Raw genomic sequence first — 25,817 nt, forward strand, 5'->3', positions numbered from 1 at the left:
CTGGGCACATTGGCTGAGGAGATCACCGTGTTAACTCTTAGAAGAAAGAGGGCAAAAGACAGTAGAACCACAGGAAGACAATTCCATTCCAGAAAACCAAAAGTTGCTAGGGCAGAGCCTTCCAAATTGCGTGTTGCAACATACAGTTAGTGTGTCAGCTGCAGTGCATGAACGCTCGCCACGCTCCTTCCGGGGCTGGAAAACAGTTACTTTAAAAGAAAAGGGGGGAAAAGTAAAGGACCCCGGATGGTTAAATCCAGTCAAAGGTGACTATGGGGTTGTGGCGCTCATCTCGCTTTCAGGCTGAGGGAGCCGGCATTTGTCCACAGACAGCTTTCTGGGTCATGTGGCCAGCTTGAGTAAACCACTTCTGGCGCAATGAGACACCGTGATGGAAACCAGAGCACACGGAAACACTGTTTACCTTCTCGCAACAGCAGTACCTATTTATCTACTTGCACTGGCGTGCTTTCGAACTGCTAGGTTGGCAGGAGCTGGGACAGAGGAACAGGAGCTCACCCCCGTTGTGGGAATTTGAACCGCCGACCTTCTGATCGGCAAGGTATTCAGTCACACCTTGCAGAGTCACATTTAGAGTCGCCATGCAGAAAGAAAGGAAGAAGAAAAAAACCAACTTACCTTTACATAAAGCTGTTGGAACTCCTCGAGGTTCAGTCTCCCACTAGGGCAATCCTTTAGAAACCCTTTGTACCACTGTTTGAGTTCATGCTCATTAAACTCTGTGCTTTTCACCAGATCCTCCATTACTTCAGGAGCCAGTTTGCTATTCTGTTTCCCCATTATGCCTGCAAAAAGCAAAAGAGAAAGCAAAAAAGATCAGTTCTCCATCCCAAGGACTGCCCAAGATGGTTCACAGTAAGTCACTGGCATTGTTTTGGAGTTCAATACAACTGAACGGAACTGGAATACCTTTTCTCCAAGCTACCTTTGGAATCAATCCCACGGTTGTTTTTATCTCCACATGTGGTGATGGGCAGGCATACAAATGCCTCCCACTCCTTGGGAAAGGAAATCTGCGCCATGCTGAGAAAAATCAGCAGAGTGGGCGAGATCCTGGCACCAACACTTTCCTGTCACTTTTGCAGTCAGTTGGTGTGCACGGTAGTCAGAGATACCGTTGTGCTACTATCTGATTCTGACTGCATACATAGTTTGCCTTGAACAGTTGCAAGGGTTTAGTTATAATATATAATACCAAAGTGCCTTTATATGTGTTGACTTTCACTCCTCCATCAAAACAATCATATTAATGAGGCAGCTACTTCATCCAGCTTGTCCCATTCCAAATGGCCTGGCACCTTCAACTAGACTTTTATGTATGTACATAAGCCAAGAATCTCTTGAAATGTCAGTGCTAATTTACAGTAGTTTTTCATATATGAGCCTTCCTTAAAAATCCTAAAAAGGGGGAGGGAGCTGTAATCTTCTGGACTCATTCCCTTGTATTTGTTCGTTCAGTAAAACCGAGCTATTATCTGCCTTGTTCTACTTGATACAGAGAATTCTGCAATAATCCTTTATCCTAATTATACCCCTTCAGCCTTCATCTTCTTCCCAAAAGCTACTTCTTTTATTAGCAAAACTACATTGTTAATTACAATCCAAACTACGTACAACACTTCTGAACAGCTATCAAGTGTAAATCAAGGGCTTTTGGCTGTAGATCTAATTAACAAGAGTAAGAAAACGGTAATTCGTGGGTTATCTAGTTTGCCACAAAACGGATGCCAACATCTTCCAAGGCTTTGCCAGATGCCAAAATGCTGCCCATTCCCCAGATGTGTCGAAGAAAATCGGGACGGATGGCAGCCCTACCTATGAGCGACATCCTCATTTATATTAGGGCAGTGTGTTTAGCTTCAGCCCCAAACCTGCTAATAAAACAAAGGAGGAGTTCAATCCAACATCATTCCAACCAATGGAACTGGTTTCAATAGATTTAGGCTTTGGAACTTAAGAGCCCCGCTCTGCTGACACTGCATGGACCTGTTGCGTGGCGAGTTCCCGCCTCCCACCAGTAGGAATAACGACACGTGACAATTATTTTAGGTTAATGGGCTAAAATTGGCCACAACTTTATTGGTTATAGGTAAAGAGCGGTATTGGCTTAGGCATTGGTCCTATCTGACTATCCGGCTTCAGCCTGTTTGCTTGAAGACCAGGAAGGGTTACCACCAGCAGGGGGAGCCCTGCTGATGCACATCAACTAGGGACTCCCCCAGGGTTGCCACTTTAGGGCGCGCTTTAGGCCCTGACCTCCATAGGCTTCGGACGAGGCCACGCCCCCTGGAATCCTTTACCGGACTACCCTTCAATATTTGGTGGAGGTGATGGCGCTCCCCCCCCCAACACATCTACATAACAATACCCCTACCAATGCCTAACCGCCAAAACCAAAGAAGTTGTGACAATTTGCTACGAGGTAGGCGAAAAACCAAATGGCCGGTGCCAATTTGCCAAGTAGGGCTGCCGTCTGTCCCGATTTTCTTGGACACATCCAGGAAATGGGCAGCATTTTGGCATCTGGCAAAGCCTTGGAAGATGTTGGGATCCGTTTTGTGGCAAACTAGATAACCCACGAATTACCGTTTTCTTACTCTTGTTAATTAGATCCACAGCCAAAATCCCTACCAGGCCCCTTAACAGCGACCAGCCAAGGTCCATAGCAAGGTCAGAAGGGGAACCTTGAAGGGCGGGCGGGTGGGAAACCTAAGAAGCTGAGAGGCCAAAGAGGGAGATCCCGGGCCGCGCTTGCCTTAAATGAGGCAAGCCACACCCCCTGAGCCAGCCGATTGGCTGGCCGGGGGATGATGCGGCCCGAGGATTCCCCTGATCGCGCGGGGCTGGAAGCCAGCCTCCGCACGTGTTGGGGGCATGAAGCCTGCAACACCACCTCCTCCCGAGCTCAGAAGTGGCTTTGTCTTACACCAACTTTCTAAGCCAAATTGAACATCCCAGCTGAGCACATCTGCTTAGAGGTGCGGATCATAGCAGTGGAGATAAACCGTCCTGCATTGTTTTGTAATGTTTCTGGCACCATCTTTCCTAGTTGTGAATCTGAGAGATTACCCACCCTATATTAGTCATAGACACCCAGCCATAAAAAACCTGCCTGCATTGTAACTGGATGGAACTACCCAACCAGTTGACCCTGCGTTTTGCAACATAAACAGAGAGGAAATGGGCCAGATATGTGCAGAATCCTGTGCAGGGTGATAATAGGCCAATTTCCGTGTTATTTTTCATGAGTAAGTTTTAACAAATCCCCTGCTGCGCCCTGGTAATAACTGCAACTCCTGACAAACCTCTGCATTGTTCCTTTCTTTTCGGGCTTCTTTTGACACTGCCTTTCGTCTTAGTCATGTCAGCAGGAAAAGCAGAGGGAAGCAGCACAAAGCTGTCAAATCCCTGTCACGTGTTTCACCCTTTCATATATAATTCTTGGTTCACAGTAGGGGGAGAGATTAATGTAAAATTTCATCCTCGCCCTCATGCTGACGGAGCAAAATCTCGCCCGCAAAATAAAATAAAATAAAATAAAATGGCTGAATAGAGCAATTGCCAGAACGTTCCACGAAGATTGAGCATTAACAGGCTCCCAACCGGAGAAAGCAACAGAAATCTTAAACGGCGCACCAACCAAAGCTATCAGCAGGAACTCCTTGCAAGGTTATGCTATTCACAGGGGATATAAAGAACTTTAGCATGTATTTAGAGAACGTCTGCACCACAAAATACAAAGTAACACACCCACAAGATTATTAATTGGAAAGAAATCTACTGTTTCCTTCTTTCTCATCGACAAGAAGCAATTAGTTAATTTAATCAACCTATACACCAAAGTTTCCCAAACTTGGGTCTCCAGTTGGACTACAACTTCCATCATCCCTAGCTTGCAGGATCAGTGGTCAGGGATGGTGGGAATTGTAGTACAACAGCAGCTGGAGACCCAAGTTTGGGAATCCCTGTTATAGACTGACACAGACAGAATGAAAACCGTAAAATCGCAAGTCTAGACTGTAAAGCAAATGAAAAAACCCACCATTGACAAAAAGGCAGAATCAGAATACTAAAACAAAATATGAAGCAGAGCAACCTAAATATAAACAGTCAATGAACGCCTGAACAAACCAGTATATTTTTAATGGGTGTTGAAAACACATCACGGTTTATGCCTTTTGGATTGTATGGAGGTTGCTGGTGGTTGGTGCCACTGCAGAAAAGGCCCGCTATCATCCAGCAGTTTTCAGTTTGTTCGATGCCTCAGCTGCTCAAAAACCAAGGCTTTAAACAGATGAGATTTCTTCTGTATTCAGTTACTTAATTCGTCAAAATCAATTACATGACAGGAGTTCACCAGGGCATGTACTACTCTGACGAGAGAGTACGCAAGCAGGTAGGGTCTTAGCCGCGTACCAGATGGAGCTGATAGACAGCTGCCCTGGACACCAAATTAACCTGCGCCTCCATAGCTTTTTGGCTGGCACTCTAAGCAGGAATATTCTGGTGAGAAGGCAACATTCATGACATTTAAAGAGGAGTTACAGACGTGTCAGGCTTTCAGCACCCTGAGAAGCACTGGTATGGAGACGCACCCAAAGCAAAAATGTAAACAGTGTACCAGCATGCAGAGTTTAGGCACAGTATTTATTTGTGACAAACTAGTTTCCTGTGGTGGCGTTCGCCTGGATATGCAATGGCACGGATTGTGTGTTTACACCAGAAAGAGCATTCAAGGTGGGCTAATAGGTAAAAGGTTAAGGTAAAGGACCCTAGACGGTTAAGTCCAGTCAAAGGCAACTATGAGGTTGCGGCACTCAACTCGCTTTAAGGCTGAGGGAGCCAGCGTTTGTCCATAGACAGCTTTCCGGGTCATGCGGCCAGCATGACTAAACCGCTTCAGGCACAACGGAGCACTGTGACAGAAGCCGGAGCGCACGGAAACGCCATTTACCTTCCCACCACAGTGGTACCTATTTATCTACTTGCGCTGATATGTTTTCGAACTGCTAGGTTGGCAGGAGCTGGGACAGACCAATGGGAGCTCACCCCGTAACGCGGATTCGAACCACCGACCTTTGGATCGGCAAGCCCAAGAGGCTTTAGATCACAGCACCACCCGCATCCCTGGTGAGGTGGGCTAATAATGCTGACATGTCACTGGGAAGTGATTTGTTTATGTCAATACTGACAGCATTGATATGGTGATCCTTAGAAGGGACTAAAATACAGGACGGACTACTATCATAATACAATACAGTATTTATAGTATTTATAGCATTATAGTATTTATAGTATTTCAACGGCTTAGGACTGCAATACCTCTAGGACCGCCTCTTTCCATGTGAACCTAGCAACCTAAAGGACCCTGAGATCATCTGCTGAGGCCCTTCTTTCCTTGAGAGGTTTGTAGGCTGGGAGCATGAGAATGGGCCTTCTCTGCAGTGGCTCCCCATCTGTGGAAAGCTCTCCCCAGGGAAGTTTGCCTGGTGCCTTCATTATACACCTTTAGGTGCCAAGCAAAAACGTTCCTTTTTAACCAGGCCCTTTCATTGATCTGATTGACATCCAATGCCCCTTTAAAATGTGTTGGGGCTGGACATGGATTAAAAGCCATATAAGCAAATTTAGTAGTGTCAGTTGAGAGTAGTGTCAGTTGAGTGCTGGTGGTTGCTAGGTTGCGGAGGTCCTTGTGACACGCCCTTCATTGTGACACCTCCCTCTGCTGGCTCCTTGGTCACTAGGGCTCTAGAGGCATAGCAATCTCCTTTGGTTTGACCATTCAGTGAGTGAGAGAGAAAGTGGATGGAGATGTAAGTAGACTTTCTCATCATCATCTGCATTCTGTGCTGGTAATGCTCCCTGACAGTGGCTCTTTTGGCGGGAAGAGGGGTTATTGGCTTGTTGTTTATATTCTGATTATATATTTTGTGGTTTTTATGTTGATCTTTTCTGTGAACGGCCCTGAGACCTCCAGGTATATATATGGTGGTATATAAGTTCAATAAATAATAATAATAATAATGGTACAAATATGGCAAGAAATATAATATCCATAGTAAAATATGTGGAATGATAAAAAGACTACCGCCAAACATTGCACTGACATCCCTGTGTTCTTAAGGATTTGGTTTCCATCTTTGTGTGTACAAGAAAAAGTACACTTGAGGGTGTGTTCACACATTTTTGCTTTTACCTTTTGATTCTATTAAGATAATTCAACTAAAAAATAAAAAAGCTGTCACATGGAAGATGGAACAAGCTCTGGAGGGTAGGACCCAAATCAATGGATTCAACTTACAAGAAAGGAGATTCCAACACAACCACAGGAAGAACTTAATGACAGTAAAAGCTGTTTGACAGTGGAATGGTCTTCCTCAGAAGGAGGTGGACCCACCTTCATTGATTTTGGATGGCCATCAGTCATGGACGCTTTAGTTGAGAGTCCTGCATTGCAGGGGTTTGGACTAGATGACCCTGAGGATCCCTTCCAACTCTGTGATTCCATGATTTACTTCTAAGCTGTCCCCTTGTTGTGGTCCCGTTCTGCTAAGCTGAGTGGCGGGCGAGGCCAGGGGATACTTGCCTGAGGGCAGAGTCTGAACACAAGGTTCAGTCCACTCCTAAGGTCAGCAGTATCTCAGTTCAGTCAGATGGTCAGGGGGGGGGGGTCAAGAAAGGCAAGAGCCCATGGTCACGAAAAGCAGCAGCAAGGTCTGGCCAGGAACGACTAATGTTGTTTCCAGCAACTGACTGAGGCTGGAAACCCTGCTTAAGAAAGCTGGAGCCAGCTGGTTCTCATCAGGAGCAAGAAGGCTGATCAGCAGCAGGTGGAGTCACTTCATCTTTTGTTCCTTCAGGCTGCTGCTCAGCAGGTGAAGCCGACTCTTGGCCCTTGACTCTTGGCCCTGTGCAGTTAAAAAAGTCTAACAGTGGCAGGCAATCTGAGCCACACACAACCACCTTAGCTGCAGCAGGAAGGGCAGAGAGTGGCTTGCCATCTTTACCGCTCAAGTGGTCTCTTATAACTTCCATGCAGGAAAGAGGTAGCCAGCGCTTCCCAGCGAAAACACTCCCCTCCTCGCTTCCCAGTTCGCCTTTCCGCAGGGTAAAGCCCAGTTGCACAACATCTGTGGCAACTATAGGACTCAAAACACTTAACAGCACCCATTTGTCTGATCCTCACAACCTTGTGCGCAAGGCAGGAAGGGGTGGTCTTTGTCCGGATCATGCTTGGGGAAGGCTGGATGAACCTCTTCATGCACTGAAGATCCAGGGACAATCATGATCCCCTGTCAGGAAGCTGTCATTGTCTCCTGGCTGGTTGCCCAGGCAAGTATAAAGACAAGGAAAAGTTTCTTACAGTTCTTTATTTATTCCAAACTTTACAGAGAGAAACTATGGAACCCAGCTTCTTGGATAATGGCGTTGCCCCGAGTGAATCTCCACCCCCCCCTTCTCTCCCACTTCCTCATTCATCATCATGTCCTCCACAGGTGCCACTAAGTGCCCTCTGTCTTTGAGCTCTTTGCTCTCCTACTTTTAAGGCTTGCCAGGTTCTGGGAGATGGCTTTCTAGTGACAACATATCAGCCAGCTGCTGCTCTGGCTCTGCCTGCTCCTCCTCTCCCATTATTTCCCAACTTTTGCCCTCATCTGTCTCTGAGCTGTGACCTCCCGCAAACCCGTTGTAAATCTATACTGTCTTCCTCTTCCTCCCCCCTGGAAGGGTCAGGATGGGGAGGCAGTCTCCACCACTCCTCCTCCTCTGCCCAGACCCTGACATTCCCCAACTCCTGTAGTTAAGCCAGGCATAGGCAACCTTCAGCCCTCCAGATGTTTTGGACTACAACTCCCATCATCCCTGACCACTGGTCCTGTTAGCTTGGGATCATGGGAGTTGTAGGTCAAAACTTCTGGAGGGCCGAAGGTTGCCTGTATTAAGCAAAGAAAAAAATAGACCCAACTGCACATTTAGTATAAAATGTGTCATTTGGCCCTGTGGGCGCCATCTTCAAGTAACGTGGTGCCCATGCCTCCTCTTCCTAAGCCGGGATGCAGGTGGTGCTGTGATCTAAACCACTGAGCCTCTTGGGCGTGCTGATCTGAAGGTCGGCAGTTCGAATCCCTGCGATGGGGTGAGCTCCCGTCGCTCTGTCCCAGCTTCTGCCAACCTAGCTGTTCGAAAGCACACCCGTGCAAGTAGATAAATAGGTACCACTGTTGCAGGAAGGTAAACGGCGTTTCCGTGCGCTCTGACTTCCGTCACAGTGTTCTGTTGCACCAGAAGCAGTTTAGTCATGCTAGTCACATGACCTGGATAGCTGTCTGTGGACAAATGCTGGCTCCCTCAGCCTGAAAGTGAGATAAGCACCGCAACCCCATAGTTGCTTTTGATTGGACATCCATCCAGGTGTCCTTTACCTTTTTACCTTTCTATCGTACCTAGCATGTCACATTTATGCCCAAGCAGTGGCAATGCTCCACCAGCACATCAGCAATTACAGGTCTGGGTTTACAGATGGTGCGAAAACTTCCATTTTGCTCTTGTGCCAGCGTCAAGGCAGTGAAGCCTGATCAGATGCAGCCCTGCACAATCCTGGTGGCTGTTTGCAGAAATAAACCAATAATTTGCATATAGATGCTAGGCAGATCCATCGCAAGTATACAACTTGAGCATACGGGAAAAGATTAATCTTGTCACTTGTACTACTTGTACTGATTGAAGTCTATTTGCAGCGGATAGCAATGGAAATAGATGGCACAAATGTAGTTTAAAGCTTTTTATATCCACTCCCCCATCTTCCGGAAAACCCCTTTCAAATGTTAAAACAAAGCTTCAGTAGTTATTGTAGCTATTGCTCCCCAGGTACATCTGCCTTTTAAGCCATTCATTAATCATCAGTCATCAGATTAATAACGTCCTTTGTGAATACCTTCTGACAATCTGCAATTAAATACCGTGGAAACATTACTTTATTTTTATTTATTTTTAAATGAATCATGCACCGGCAGAACAAAATGAGTGGATTTATGCTTTCGACTTAAGACGTCAACAGTGGTCAGGATGGTTAGTCAGCTAGGCGAGTCAATATATGATTCATACAGAAAAACTAGCTATAATAACTCGAAGAGAGAGAAAATCACAGGCAGATTAATATTCTAGTTATGGAGATGCCTCCCCCCCAAAAAAAAACCCGCTAGAAAAGAAGGGGGGCAACTGATTTGTGGGGAAAAGAAAGTATGATCAAACATGGGGGTTTTAAAAATGCCAGGTGATTGGACTCATTGCCCACACTTTTAAAAAAATAAATCAACAGTGGGGTTCAGTAAGGAAATTAGCTGGCAGTTGCGGGCTTCCCTTCAAAATATTTCCCCCTCCTCTCTAGGAAGCAGTGGGCAGAGGCAGGTAGCAGAAGTGAAGGTCAGATCTCTATGGGGGAATATCACCTGTCATTTTACCTGTCACTTCACCTTGTAAATAGAAGGCATTGTTACTTCCTGCCTTTCCACCCACACCGTCCTCTCACTAAAGAGGCTGATTCACACAACCTCTGGGAGAAAAGCCAACTGCTTATATCCTACAGGGGCTGGTGCTTTCGTTCAGCCTGGGTCCAAGCAGTGCTGGATTTACATATAAGCTAAACAAGCTATACCTAGGGTCCCACTCTCTTGGGTCCCCCCCCAAAAAAAAACCCTAAAGGGGAAAAAACTGGATGTACAAAATATAAGAAATAAAACAAATAAAATAATACCTACATATACAGCAACAGTGTTTTGTTGTGTAGGCTCCTATTTGTTATGTGCAAATTGTTTTAGATACCTATTAGGTCCGTAAATTACCATAGAGCATACATTCAGCACAAAAAAACAGTGACAATATGTTGGTGACAAAGGAGAACTGGACATATAAAGGGCCCCATATAAAGGGAGAGCCAGTGTGGTGTAGTGGTTAAGAGCGGTAGTCTCGTAATCTGGTGAACCGGGTTCGTGTCTCTGCTCCTCCACATGCAGTTGCTGGGTGACCTTGGGCTAGTCACACTTCTCTGAAGTCTCTCAGCCTCACTCACCTCACAGAGTGTTTGCTGTGGGGGAGGAAGGGAAAGGAGATTGTTAGCCGCTTTGAGACTTCGTAAGGGGAGTGAAAGGCGGGATATCAAGTCCAAACTCCTCCTCCTCCTCTTCTTCTTCTTCTTCTTCCCATTACCTTCAGGACCCTTTAGATCGGCAAGCCAAAGAGGCTCTGGTTTCGACCACAGCACCACCTACATCCCTAACACTAATATGACTCCTAAAATACCACGTTACTTTAAAACTGTGTATGGGAGAGTAACATTCTTAGGAAGAGCAAGTTTTCTAACAAGAAGCTGTTGGCGATGAAGAATGCTGAGAGATCAGAAAGCGTCCAATTCAAAGTGATCTATCTCTGCGTAAACAAAGCAAAAATACTTTGTGTTCCCTAATAAAAGAACTTCATTATTATTTCATAGCTACTCTATAGTCTTATACGACGTGGCATATCCTCTGCAAAACTAAAAGCACCGTGTGGCCACAAGCTGGAAATGGTAGGATATGCAATGGCAGGGAGTCATTTTCTCCGTTAGATAAATTACAGGACCTTTCTGCAGAAAACGTGACTCAGAACTCAAAATTCATGCTATAGAACAGAGATGGGGGAACTCAAGGCCAGGGATCTGAAAGCACACCACCCATTTAAAGCACTTCCCCCAAATACTCCTAGGAACTAGGATTAGATAGTTTACTCCTCACAGAACTACAGTTTTCAGCATCCTTAATAAACTACAGTTCATAGGATTCTTTGGCGGGGTGGGGACATGGGCGCAACCAGGATTTTTGTTGGGGGGGAGGCAGAACCTCAGTTTGCTATGTATTTTTATTGATTATGGGGGGCAGCTGCCCCTCCCTGCCCCCCCTTGGCTACGCCCATGGGTGAGGAGAAGCTGCACACTTTAAATGTAGGGTATTTATGCCAGAGGCCATGGTGACTTTCATGATTAAATGGGATCTGAGGCCAGGATTTCCTGATCCAACACTCCAGGGTTTCATGAAGCACCCAAAATATGTACTTTCAGTGCCTACCTACCCATGAGGCTATAGTCATGCCAAAATATTTTTCATGACACAATGAAAAAAAAGCCCTACTCAAGTATTATACTCATGAGTAAGCAGAACACTTGAGTATGGCATGCTCATTTCCAGGGTTGCTATCTCTGCTGCCCTCCTTGAGTTGGAGGGCAAGTGCCCGCAATGGGGAACTCATACCCTCCAACATTTCTCCAATAAAAATGGAGACGTCCTATTCCACCCCCTCCAAGATATCTCCGATGGAAATAGGGATGTCCTATTCCAACCCCTCCTTCATGGATCACTGCCTTGCCATGGCGAAGGGGCTTGAATAACTCAGAGAAGCTATGAGCTATGCCACCCAAGATGGACAGGTCATAGTGGAGAGTTTTGACCAAATGTGATCCACCTGGAGCAGGAACCGGCAAGCCACTCTAGTATCACTGCCAAGAAAACTCCATGGACAAAGGCATATAAAAATTATGACACTGGAAGATGAACCCCTCAGGTCGAAAGGCGTCCAACATGCTACTGAGGAAGAGCAGAGGACAAGTACAAGTAGATTCAGAGCTGATGAAGCGGCTGGGCAAAGCCGAAAGGTCGTTCAGTTGCGGATATACCTGGAAGCGAAAGGAAAGCCCAATGCTGTAAAGAAAAATATTGCATAGGAACCTGGAATGTAAGAACCATGAATCTTGGTAAGTTGGATGTGGTCAAAAATGAGATGACAAGAAGACTCCCTGGAAAAGACCCTGATGTTGGGAAAGATTGAAGGCATAAGGAGAAGGGGACGACAGACAACAAGATGGTTGGACAGTGTTCTCGAAGCTACCAGCATGAGTTTGATCAAACTGTGGGAGGCAGTGGAAGACAGGAGTGCCTGGCGTGCTCTGGTCCATGGGGTCACGAAGAGTCGGACACAACTAAACAACAACAATTCCAACCCCTCCAACATTTCTCCAATGAAAATAGGGACGTCCTAAGGAAAAGTGGCACAAACAGCAAAACCCAAATAGTGGTGACGCAAAGAAAAAAAATCCAAAACAAATCCTAAGAGCCATTAGTTCAATGAATCTGAAACAAGAAAAACTGGCACATCAGGTTAGAGGGTGAAGCCCAAGACAGCCAGGGAGTGCCAGCAGGCAAGAATCTGTCTCATCTGGTTATGGGTTGTATATGACTACATCATTTTTAGAGTAGGCCCACTGAGATCAGTGGACATGAGTTAGTTTATGATTAAGAAGTCCAATGATTTCAATGAGTCTACCATGAGCATGACTTAGTCAACCTTATGTTTACTTCCATCCACGAGAAGCATCTCTTTGCCAAATTCCCCTTCCTCGGGTCCAGTGAGGGTGGGCAAATGACAGACTTTAAATGTTCGGAGAAATAAGATTCAACAACGATGGGGAAATAGCGCCAAGTAGAATTTAGCATAGGCAGTCAGGCAAGTGAGAGATAAACTCACAGCATTCGAAAATAGCTGCAGGGGAAAAGGATCAAGAATATTTTCTCTCCTCAGCTGAAGTGCATATTTCATGTGTGAAGAAAGAGGGGCAGGGGGGAAAATGGTATCCAAGGAGACAGCAAGTCCACATTATGCTTCAGGGCCCAGTCAGTCTCAAGTGCCTAGCAACACTGGACCCACATGACAAGCCTTCAAGACCACCTTTTGCTTGAAAACCGTGCAATTAAAAAGCTTATCAAGCAAGTAACCTCTTTCTCTGGGTCTGTATGTTTCCTCAACCCACAAGGGTCTGCATTGTTCCACTCTATTTATGTTGTGGGCTGCTCAGGAGACAGGCTGGGTCTTCGCATCAACAACCAAGCAAAATCCATAGCACTCTGTGTGTACCAGACTCATTGGAGGCTAAAGACGACAGACGTTAAAGGAATATTAAAGACCCCACATGGCTGAATCTGTGGGTCCCTAGCAGACTATATTGTTGGTCTTCTGACTCTCCAGTATGGGGTATTTGATTCTCCTCTCATAAAGGAGGCTGACACAAAAATATGTCGTATCAACGTACACTTTCATAGCATATTTTCATATTTTTTGGCAATATATAAATTGGCTCCCAACACTTACAACTTCATATGGCAAAGAACGATGGTTGGCTCAGAGATCCTTGTTGCTTTCTCTACACCTAATTGTTCCTTCTGTTTCTAGCCAAACCGCCATCACTCATGGATGAGGAGGAGACAACAGTAATAATAATAATAATAATAATAATAATAATAATAATAATAATAATATATTATTTATACCCGGTCCATCTGGCTGGGTTTCCCCAGCCTCTCTGGGTGGCTCCCAACAGAATATTAAAAACACAATAGCACAACAGACATTAAAAACTTCCCTAAAAAGGGCTGCCTTCAGATGTCTTCTAGAAGTCTTATACTTGTTTATTTCCTTGACAGCTGATGGGAGGGTGTTCCACAAGATGGGTGCCACTACCAAGAAGGCCCTCTGCCTGGTTCCCTGTAGCTTCATTTCTCGCAGTGAGGGAACCACCAGAAGGCCCTCGGAGCTGGACCTCAGTGTCCGGGCTGAACAATGGGGGTGGAGACGCTCCTTCAGGTATACTGGGAACAAGCTTGGGAGACCCCAAAGTTTGAAGAAATACCCAACTCTTGGGGGAGGGACTCTTTAAATCTGGGAGGGGGAATCCCCAAACAACCCAACGAGGATAGGAGATATTCAGTAGCACAGACTGCTGTCCGACTGCTGCTGGGATGGAAAACTACTGGAACGGGCATGGAATAAATTATTGTGGATGGAGGGCATGGGTGACTGACTAGAACAGTGAATCAGAAACATTTCATGCTGCGACATTTTGTTGCAAGTCTGTTTTCTGAGTGCTGGTCAGGAGTGATTGGTCCATCCACCCACCCCTATGCCAAGCTCCTTGCTGCCTCACCCCTCCCAAGATCCAGCAGTGATGCTTAGCATTGGGAGGCTAGGTGAGTAATCCCTCTCCACCAACCATCTGCCCCATCTGCTACTATGCTGATCCTTACTGAAACACCCCATTTATGTGCTAGAGGGAGGTATCATCAAGATCAAGGGAACCCCAAGGTTTGAAATACTTTTTTAAAAAAGTAGGGCTGGGGGTGGGGACTAAGTAAGATGGAAGAAACCTCCCAAAACAGTCCAGGGAATAAGAAAATAGAAGCTGCCTTATATTGAGGCAAGCCATTGGTCCATCTGGTTCATTATTGTTTACAACGGCTCTCTGGGATTTCAGCTCTACCTGAAAACGCTGGGGACTGAACCTGGGAAAGCAAAGCAGATACTCTACTACTGAGCTACAGGCCTTTCCCTAGAGCGAACATACTGAGTAGCCTTGGGATGGCTGTCAACGTCAGGGACGGGGCAGAGGAGGAATGGTGAAGACCACCTCCCCAGTCTGACCCTTCCAGAGAAGAAGGAGACAGGTCAGAATTGCAACAGGGGATTGAGGGAGGTCACAGCTCAGAGGCAGATGAGGGGGAAAGCTGGGAAATAATGGGAGAGGAAGAGGAGGAGGAGGAGGAGGAGGAACCACCAGGAGGGCATCAGCCAGGGCCAGATTTAGGTTTGATGAGACCCTAAGCTACTGAAGGTAATGGGGCCCTTTATATGTCCAGCTGTCCTTCGTCAACAACAAATTGTCGCTGTTTTTTGTGTTGAATATATGCTATATGGTAATCTATGGACCTATAGTGGTACCTTGGGTTACATATGCTTCAGGTTACAGACTCCGCTAACTCAGAAATAGTACCTCGGGTTAAGAACTTTGCTTCAGGATGAGAACAGAAATCGTGCTCCAGCGGCGCGGTGGCAGCGGGAGGCCCCATTAGCTAAAGTGGTGCTTCAGGTTAAGAACAGTTTCAGGTTAAGAACAGACCTCCGGAACAAATTAAGTACTTAACCCGAGGTAGCACTGTAATAGGTATCTAAAGCCATTTGCACATAACAAAATATGTATTTTAACAAAGTAATTGTTGAACTGAAATACAATTGGAATTGTACATCCAGGTTTTTTCCCCTTTAATTTTTTGGGGGGCCTCCAAGAGAGTGGAGCCCTAAGTTATAGCTTGTTTAGCTGATACGTAAATCTGGCACTGGCAACAGCTGACAGACACAATGTCCTTAGAAAGCATTCGAGACCCCCTCCTATCCCAGAACCTGGCGAGCACTGAAAGTAGTAGAGCAAAGGGCTCAGAATCAAAGGACCTTCAGCGCCACCTGTAGGGGGAGAAGGTGACGAATGAGGAAGTGGGAGAAAAGGGGGCAAGGATCACTCGGGGCAATGCCATTATTCAAAGAGGCTGCATTTCCAAGCCTCTCTCTGTGAATATTGAATAAAAAGCAGTTGGTAAGGACTTTCCCTTGTCTTATCCGTTCCTGGCAACCTACCATGGGGGGTTGGGTCCTCTGCCGCCTGACAGTTGGCATGGATAAATGGAAAACCTGACAAGAGGGGTGGGATATGGAATTGAATAGCCTCAACAGGCGCGATCCACAACAGCAAAACTGAGTCGCAGGTCCCGCTTGTTCATTTTAATACATAGAGATGAACACAGAGAGTTGGGTCCAGAGAAATTCAGAGCACTCCTGTGCTGCTGGAACCGGTCCAGGCTTGCTTGCTTGGCTTTTACATCCACTGCTGCTCCTACTAGTGCAAAGTATTAAAAGGCTTTATTCAATGAAAGGTCAAAAGCACCTGGCACCCACCTGCCCGGATCCCTCACACTATTTGCCATGGATGGGACTAGTCTATTATCCTCAGGCTCCTATGGGCAAGGTGAGATTTAAAGAGCAGCAGCACAGTGATAGGGTGCATGTTTGCCTACACAAACTCACAGGTGCAATCCCTGCCATCTGCAGGTAGGAGAGATCCCCGCCTCAAATCCTAGAGAGTCAGTGCAAACAACCACGAGCTTGATAAGACTAGTGGCCTGACTTCCTCAACCTCAGGCTTCCTCAACCTCAGCCCTCCAGATGCTTTTGGCCTACAACTCCCATGATCCCTAGCTAGCAGGACCAGTAGTCAGGGATGATGGGAATTGTAGTCTCAAAACATTTGGAGGGCTGAGGCTGAGGAAGCCTGTTATAAGGGATGCGGGTGGCATTGTGGTCTAAACAACTGAGCCGCTTGGGCTTGTCGATCGGAAGGTCGACGGCTCGAATCCCCGCGACAGAGTGAGCTCTTGTCGCTCTGTCCCAGCTCCTGTCAACCTAGCAGTTCGAAAGCACACCAGTGCAAGTAGATAAATAGGTACCCCTGTGGCGGGAAGGTAAATGGAGTTTCCGTGCGCCCTTTTTTCCGTCACAGTGTTCCATTGTGCCAGAAGCGGTTTAGTCATGCTGGCTGCATGACCCAGAAAGATGCTGTGGACAAACGCCGGCTCCCTCAGCCTGAAAGCAAGATGAGTGCCACAACCCCATAGTCGCCTTTGACTGGACTTAACCGTCCAGGGTTCCTTTACCTTTTACCTTATAAGGCAGCTTCCTATATAAACCAGTGACTTTGGGACACTATGCAACGCCAGCATTTTCCACTCACTTAACATTGTCCTTGTAATTACTAAGCTAGCCTCCATACAGCAGTTCTTTTAATGAGCAAAGTGACTTAGGCATTCTGCAATCGTTTTGTCCTAATTACAAAACTGCTCCTAATCATTATCCCTCTTTGATAAATGGGGAACAGTCCTAGGTGAGATGTGCTATCTGCTAGATCACCTTGGTTCTCTTGTTTACACCACATCAAGCTAAACAATGGGTTAGCAGGAGAAAGTGAATGCGTGGGCTCTCCTGGAATCTGTTAGTTAAAAAAAAATTATTAAGCTTTATAGAGAAAAATACAAAACTTAACATATTACCGCGCTTTAAAACCATACCTAGACTTTTATCTAGATACAATAAAAGCATAAGGGGGGGGGGAGAGAAAGAAAAAGAAAGAAATTAAAGAGTAGAAAAGAGGTTAGAAATGTAGAAAAAGGTTAGAAAAGCTAGAAAAAATAGATTCAGAAAATAACTTCACCTGTCTGCTTTATAAAAACATTATTCACTTCATACAATCCAATATTATACCCCAAAAAGCCATTTTCTATAAACAAAATTATCTTCAATCCTCAAATCCAGATATCATTATTTCTTTCTCTTTTTTTCATGCAAAAGGTCTATGGGAGATTTCCAATGTTTAACAAATTTTAACAATGACTTTTCTGTGATTAAACATGTTGACTTCTCTATCTCAGCTAAGTCTGTTAGTTTTAACAGCCATTCTTCCATTGTTGGTGACGAAGGATCCTTCCATCTTTGTGCATATATGGAGAGGAGCTTGCAAAGGAGCATAGAGAATATGGATCCATCAGTACTGTCTATGCTGACTAGTGGACACACTCCAAGATTTCAGACAAGGTTCTCTCCCAGGCCTACTGAGACATGCCGGGGATTGATAGGAGTCCTCTTTCTTGACATTTGACCCTAAGTTTTAGGAAGAACTCAATAGCACAAGCTGTTCAACAGCAGAACAGGCTGCCTCAGAAGGCGGAGAACTTTCCTTCACTGGGGCAAGAATTCAACTTTGTGCTCTTCTGATACAGTGGTACCTCGGGTTAAGTACTTAATTCGTTCCGGAGGTCCGTTCTTAACCTGAAACTGTTCTTAACCTGAAGGACCACTTTAGCTAATGGGGCCTCCTGCTGCTGCCACGCTGCCGGAGCACGATTTCTGTTCTCATCCTGAAGCAAAGTTCTTAACCCGAGGTACTAATTCTGGATTAGCGGAGTCTGTAACCTGAAGTGCATGTAACCCAAGGTACTACTGTAGTTCCCATCAGCGAAAGCAACTTGGCTTGCCAGATGGAACGATTCCTCCTCTCTTCCCCACCTGTTTGCTGTTGCAGAGGTTCTCCTGACCTCTCCAGCCAATTTTGGGGGAACACAGGGGCAGGAGTAGGAGAAAAGACCCATTGTGCAAGCAAGAAGTCCTTGCACAGTTGAATCCCATCCTAGGAGGTTTTCCTCAGCCAAGAATGGATGGCCACACCTATCAGGGATGCCATCGTGGTGGGTTTCCTGCAACAGCTGGCAATGGTTGCATCTCAGGTCCTTTCCAATTCTGTCATACTAACACTACCCAATCTGTCAAAGCTCAAATCCGATTTGATCTCTTAGAGGGATAATTGACGGTTAACTGAGGGCTGCCTGGGCCAAATATGGCTTCCTATGGTGCCCGCAAGAATCAAAACATTATGTGAATCATGGGGCAAGCCGTGGGTTCACATGTACCTGCTAATCGGTAGTGAGCAAATCAGCTCTAGGGTTTTGTACTTCTCAATGTACTAGCCCCCGATCTGTTTTCTCAGGAACGGCTTCCTTATTCACCTAGAAAACTGTTTGTATCAAAATGAAAATGGTACACAGGAGGCCTCTGGCGAGTTTTTATTTTAACTTGTTCCTTTGATTTCCCCTCAGCAATGAGCAACGCTCCCATTGTCCTTGCTTTCTTTCTCCCTGGAGCTCTCTGAAATGCCTTTTTCAAAAAGAGAAAGGAAAAAGGAGCACGTTGTACTGCATGGAAAAATAGCTATGATGGAAAGGCCAGTCTCATGAATAAAAATACTGAAATTAGACGAATAGGGTTTCTTTCTCATTGCTGTAGTAGGCGTTAATAACATATCTTGAACCAAGCACACCATGCAAAAAATAAAAAAAGTTCTTCTGGTTAATCCACTTGTTGAAATAAAAGTTGGATAAGTGATGAAATAGATACAGTGGTACCTCTGGTTATGTACTTAATTCGTTCCGGAGGTCCGTTCTTAACCTGAAACTGTTCTTAACCTGAAGCACCACTTTAGCTAATGGGGCCTCCCGCTGCTACCACGCCACGGCGGTGTGATTTCTGTTCTCATCCTGAAGCAAAGTTCTTAACCCGAGGTACTATTTCTGGGTTAGCGGAGTCTGTAACCTGAAGCGTATGTAACCCGAGGTACCACTGTACATCTTTGGGCCACAGAAATATTCTACAGCTTTCCAGGCCTGGATAATTAATAGGTATTGTGAGCCTTTTTCTCATTGGTATAGATGGCCATTCAGGAAATGACATGACATGCAAAGACATTTTAAATACAACAATAACATGGCACTATTCTGTGCTAGGGTGTGACATAATATCTTACAGGCCATGTTTCTCTTTATAAATATAGCTTTAGTGGTTCAATTTGTCATATTCAAAGCAGTACCACTGATACAAGCTGACCTGGATGTGTAGAATTTGGGTATATTGTTGTAATCCATTTTTTGTTTATCGTTGATTTTATGTTTCGAATGATTTAAAGAGCTGTTTTATCTTTTTTTTAAACTGATAATTTTATTGTGTTATTCTCTTTGTAAAACCACTTTGAGGGGTTCTTTTAAACAATCAAGTGTTGTGTGTGTGTGTGTGTGTGTGTGTGTGTGTGTGTGTGTGTCAGTGTTTAGAGAATTAAGAATGTTTAAATCTCTTCCCCTGAAATAAATGAGACTTCAGAGTTCTTCCAGTTTGGCTGGGTCATGCTTGCTGTGGTAGATGGTGACGATGTTAGTTAATGACTTAATAGTTGCTTTCTTTTACAAAAGCAACTCAAAGCAACTTACATCAATAAATAAACAACACATGCATTAAAACCAGTATTAAACAAAACAGAGAAAAATTAAATTCTGATTCTCTCTCACCTCCACCATTACTATTTATGCAGTTCTATCCTTGTACTTTTCACTTTATGAGGAATACAAGGGGAGGTCTCTAAACCCAAACTGCTGATACTCTAGAAATGGACACAAAGGAAGCAAGCTCTCTGCTCTTTTACTTAGAACTTTACTGCTACCAGAATTATTGTTATCATTGATTTACCTGCATACTGCTTACATGCCCAAATGGCATTATTTTATCATCAGTTATAAAATATTGACACATAATTAAAGCATGCAATGAAAAACAACTCCATCAGAATATCCAAAGCACCCACAATTAAAATAGACAATAAAACTAGCCCGTTACAAAGCACAGCAATTAAAGCGGAGGAGCAATCAAAACAATTAGATCAGGAAGCTCAAGTTCAGGGGAACGCTTGTCAAAACAAGCGTGCCTTCAAGAGTCAGCAGAATGACAATATTGATGTGGCTTCTACTATTTCAGCATGGAGGCTGTTCACAACACTGGCACATCTACTGAAAAAGCCCACCATCATGCATGTTGTACGCTGAAAGAAAATTATATGAAAATGATGTACCGGTGGTATTTGACTCCTAATAAGTTAGTAAAAATGTGTAGGATAAGTGCAAGTATATGCTGGAAGTCTAAAGAAAAAGAAGGCAACTTTTATCATATGTGGTGGACATGTAAGGTAATAAAATCATTCTGGGAAATGATATAAAATGAATTGAAGAAAATGTTTAAAATAACCAGAAGCCTTTTTATTAGGATTTGTAGGTACAAATATTCCAAAGGAGCAGAAAAGACTTTTTATGTATGCGACAAGAGCCACACAGATCTTACTAGCCCAGAGATGGAAATAAGACAAAGTCCCTACCAGAGAGGAATGGCAAACCAAGCTGTTGGACTATGCCATGGGTAGGCAAACTAAGGCCCCGGAGCTGGATCCGGCCCAATCGCCTTTTAAATCTGGCCCGTGGACAGATTTTTACAGCATGTGTTTACATGAGTAGAATGTGTCCTTTTATTTAAAATGCATCTCTGGGTTATTTGTGGGGCATAGGAATTCGTTCATTTCCCCCCAAAAAAATTTAGTCTGGCCGCCCACAAGGTCTGAGGGTCAGTGGACCAGTCCCCTGCTGAAAAAGTTTGCTGACCCCTGGACTATGCCAAAATGGCAAAACTGACCGGAAAGCTCAGAAACCAAGACGACCAAACCTCAATAAAGAATGGGGAAAATTTATAATTTACCTAAGAGACCACTGTAAGCAGATGAAAACATTAGCAGGATTGCAGTAACACTTGTACTGTAGCAAACACTAGGAATAAAATGGAGTGATATAAAACATGGATTATGGAATAATACGCAGTTGAAAAAGTTGACATTTGGACCCAGGGAGGGGAAGGTGGGACATCCAGAGATTCGGAGAAATCTCTAAACATGGATATGCATTTTGTATTGTTATAATTCCATATTTGTAAAATCAATTAAAAATTATTTCAAAAAGAAAAAGAATAAGCCCACCGCCATGGTACCATAAACCAAGAATCACCAGGGTGCTGGCAAAACTAACAGGGTTGCAGTTGCTGAACTTAATGCCCTTCCTGGGTGGTGTGAAGGGGAAGGGATTTGTATGTAAGTATGTATGTATGTATGGGACGCGGGTGGCGCTGTGAGTTAAACCACAGAGCCTAGGACTTGCCGATCAGAAGGTTGGCGGTTCGAATCCCCCGCGGCGGGGTGAGCTCCCGTTGCTCGGTCCCTGCTCCTGCCAACCTAGAAGTTCGAAAGCATGTCAAAGTGCAAGTAAATAAATAGGTACCGCTCCGGCGGGAAGGTAAACGGCGTTTCTGTGCGCTGCTCTGGTTCACCAGAAGCGGCTTAGTCATGCTGGCCACATGACCCAGAAGCTGTACGCCGGCTCCCTCGGCCAATAAAGCCCAGAGTCGGCCACGACTGGACCTAATGGGCAGGGGTCCCTTTACCTTTACCTATGTAAGCAGCGGGACCTAAGATTATGCACTTCCTTCATCACTCCTGCAACCCTGCCTCAAATCCTTTCACCGAGCGCAAGCTCCTTGCCTTTATTGCTAACCATCTCTACAGTTTTGCCCCAGTCTCCTTGCCTGTCCTCACAAATTGTTATACCTTCACCTGCATTCTTCTTGTCTTGCCCAGACTGCCCTGTTCAATTCTTTTCTTGCATGGCTTCTCTGTGGATGAGCAGACAGCTGCATTGGGGAAACCCAATGGGCGGGATATAAATTAAACACTATTATCATTGTATTATATATGGCATCTGCTCTGTTCCTGTCTCTTTCTTGTGTAAACACTGGGAAGTCATCCGAGGGAAAGAAGGAACGGAAGGAACAGTAGCGAGAGAGGAAGATGAACAAGAGGAAATGCTTTGGCTTTCTTCCAGTTGTGCAGGATAACTGATGGAATTAAAGGGCTGGGCAAAAGGCCTTGTGGGAAAAGTGGTTTTGGAAAGGAACACATCTTGACATCCATGGGAGCACTAAGGGAGAGTAACTTAAAAGGAGGAGAAAACCATCTATCTATCATCTTTCTTTCTTTCTTTCTTTCTTAACCTGAAACTGTTCTTAACCTGAAGCACCACTTTAGCTAATGGGGCCTCCTGCTGCAACTGCACCACCGGAGCACGATTTCTGTTCTCATCCTGAAGCAAAGTTCTTAACCTGAAGCACTATTTCTGGGTTAGTGGAGTCTGTAATCTGAAGCATATGTAACCTGAAGCGTATGTAACCTGAGGTACCACTGTATTTGATACCATGAAGAAATAACATTTTGAGTCACTATTTCCTTAGGAAATAGGAATCCATGCGTCTCCTATTCAGTTTGTAGGCCTCCTAAGGGACAGAGCTCATGCAGCAGATCTGAGGTTCCATCCTTCATGTCTCCAGGATGGTCTGGGGAAACGCCCCCCCCCCCATCAGAAACCCTGTTGCCCATCAGTGTTGATAACCCTGAGACAGATGGACCCCAGGCTCTGACTTGGTCTAAAGTAGCTTTCTATGTTTCTGACTGTCCTTGCTACCCTTTTGCTTTTACTGGAAAAAGCAAACAGATGGGCTGAAACACTGCAATTATACTGTGTAATTATGAAAGAATGCACAATTAAACATTTCCTAGAAGGGCCCAGAGCCAGATCACATTAGCTGTGCTCAATTTCCATTGAAATGAATGGGAACTAGCGATATAAGTGGAAGCAGCCCCAATCAATGGGTCAAGCAGAACCTCCCATTCATTTTAATGGGTCAGGGTTTCCCATACAGCATGCAAGTGCTATTCAGACAGATTCTCCCCTCCCGGCAAAATAACGAGATCAGGTCTCAGGTCTAAAGTATATAGCCGGTGCAGAACATTATCTTGACTGAATTGGTAGTTTTTCGATTTTACCATGACAGCCTGTCTGACTGCCAAGGCTACAAAGATCTGCCAGGGGGCATGTGGAGAGCAGGAGAAGGAAATATCTTTAGCACATCTGTGTCTTTATAAAGCATCTCATTCCTTATGGGGCTTGCTGAAGAAGACATGGGTAATTCATGGATGACTGAATCAAGGTTTGCCTTCTGAACAGTGTTGTTGTTGTTGTTTAGTCGTGTCTGACTCTTCGTGACCCCATGGACCAGAGCATGCCAGGCACTCCTGTCTTCCACTGCCTCCCGCAGTTTGGTCAAACTCATGCTGGTAGCTTCGAGAACACTGTCCAACCATCTCGTCCTCTGTTGTCCCCTTCTCCTTGTGCCCTCCATCTTTCCCAAAATCAGGGTCTTTTCCAGGGAGTCTTCTCTTCTCATGAGGTGGCCAAAGTATTGGAGCCTCAGCTTCATGATCTGTCCTTCCAGTGAGCATTCAGGGCTGATTTCCTTAAGAATGGAGAGGTTTGATCTTCTTGCAGTCCATGGGACTCTCAAGAGTCTCCTCCAGCACCATAATTCAAAAGCATCAATTCTTCGGCGATCAGCCTTCTTTATGGTCCAGCTCTCACTTCCACACATCACTACTGGGAAAACCATAGCTTTAACTATACGGACCTTTGTTGGCAAGGTGATTTCTCTGTAGCCAGTGCTAGTCCTACTTAGAGTAGACTTACTTCAGTTAATGGGCCTAAGTTAGCCATGTCTACTAAGTTCAATGTGTTTACTAGCATTGAATCCAACCCATTGTGTCCTCTGGCCAGGAAGCAACAAAATGCAGCAAAAGAAAGCAATATACACTTACTAGACAAAACATTTGTAGCCCACCCAGGGGCATCAGTGCCCAGCGAATTGGCAATGCCAGCAGCCTACACATGATTTTTATCTAAAATTGTATCTGGAGTTTTAGGCTCTCCATATGATGGTGTCAGGAAGCCCAGAACTGGCCAAATCCCAAAGCTATTAAGGAGAGAGTGAACAGGTGGCAGCCAGACGCTGCCAGTGAAAATCAAGACCGAGCTCTCCTAGTCCAGTCTGCTTTGACCTTCTCTTGTGGTAGGGAAGGAATTCAAGAAGCAAAGGTCATAGCTACAGCAGAGATGGGAAGACTTCAGCCTTGTAGGCAGTGAAAGTGCTGGACCAGTGCCTTGCCTCGGTAATGGACTGGATGAAAGCCAACAAACTGAAGCTCAATCCAGATAAGACACTGTTAGTGGGTGGTTTCCTAGACCAGATGGGTGGGAGATTACCTGCTCTTGATGGGGTTATACTTCCTCTGAAGGAGCAGGTTCATAGCTTGGGGGTCCTCCTGGATCCTTGGCTGTCGCTCGAGGCTCAGATGGCCTCAGTGGCCCGGAGTGCCTTCCATCAGCTTTGGCTGGTGGCCCAGCTACACCCCTATCTGGACAGGGACAGCCTAACTACTGTTGTCTATGCCCTGGTAACCTCCAGGTTAGATTACTGCAATGCGTTACACATAGGGCTGCCTCTGAAGACGGTTCGGAAATTCAGCTGGTGCAGAATTCAGCGGCCAGGTTGCTCACCAGAGCAAGACAGTTTGAGCATATTACACCGATCCTGGTCCGACTGCACTTCCATCATCCCTAGCTAGCAAGACCAGTGGTCAGGAATGATGGGAACTGTAGTCCAAAAGCAATTGGAGACCCAAGCTTGGGAAACATTGCTCTAATGTGTCCTTTTCCAGAAAAATATTTTTGGGGGGATGAGGGTTAGTTGTTGCTGTTGTTCGACAATTAGGAGGTAGAAATACTTTCGAATCATTCAGAGATCTACTAGTAGAGCCCAACCAGGTGTGCCATCTTGAGTATAATATTGAGGGGCCCAGGTAAGCTCTGTCCTGCACAACTGATCACAAGACACAGAGCACACATATCATTTGAATGCCAATGCCAGTGTATAAGACAAGTACAAATACCTGCTGGAAATGTAAGGGGAAAGAAGGCATCTTCTACCATATGTGGTGGATGTGTAAGGTTATAAAAGCATTCTTGGAAATGATATACAGTGGCACCTCGGTTTAAGAACAGTCCTGTTTATGAACGATTCGGTTTACGGACACCGCAAAACCGGAAGTAGTGTTCCGGTTTGCAAACTTTACCTCAGTCTACAAATGGAAACCGAACGGTGAAAGTGCACCGGCGGCAGGAGGCCTAATTAGGGAAAGCATGCCTCGGTTTAAGAATGGATTCGGTTTAAGAACCGACTCCCTGAACGGATTAAGTTTGTAAACCGAGGTACCACTGTATAATGAACTGAAAAAAATGTTTAAAACAACCTTTGTAAAAAACAACAACATAGAAGCTTTTTTATTAGGAATTGTAGGTACCGATATCCTAAAGGAACATAAAAGACTTTTTATGTATACAACAACAGCCACGCGGATGTTCCTAGCCCAGAGATGGAAAGAACGTCCCTACCTGAGAAGAATGGCAAACCAAGCTGTTGGACTATGCCAAAATGGCAAAACTGACCAAAACTTCAGAATGGGGAAAATTATAATTTATCTAGGAGACTACTGTAAGCAGATGAAAACATCAGCAGGATTCTAATAATCCAATAATATG

General features: G+C 45.1%; 1 protein-coding gene across 1 annotated transcript in view; it reads right to left on the reverse strand.

Annotated features, from left to right (window-relative positions):
* VSNL1 (visinin like 1) overlaps window positions 1-25,817 on the reverse strand; it is a 102,076-nt gene that overhangs the window by 54,164 nt on the left and 22,095 nt on the right. The window contains exon 2 of the mRNA XM_053380931.1: window positions 640-806. Within this exon, the coding sequence (XP_053236906.1) occupies window positions 640-801 (162 nt within the window). The 5' untranslated portion in view covers window positions 802-806. The remainder of the gene's footprint in view (window positions 1-639; window positions 807-25,817) is intronic.

This window comes from Podarcis raffonei, chromosome 3 (genome assembly GCF_027172205.1).
Source record: "Podarcis raffonei isolate rPodRaf1 chromosome 3, rPodRaf1.pri, whole genome shotgun sequence".
In the NCBI taxonomy this organism is placed as follows: Eukaryota; Metazoa; Chordata; class Lepidosauria; order Squamata; family Lacertidae; genus Podarcis; species Podarcis raffonei.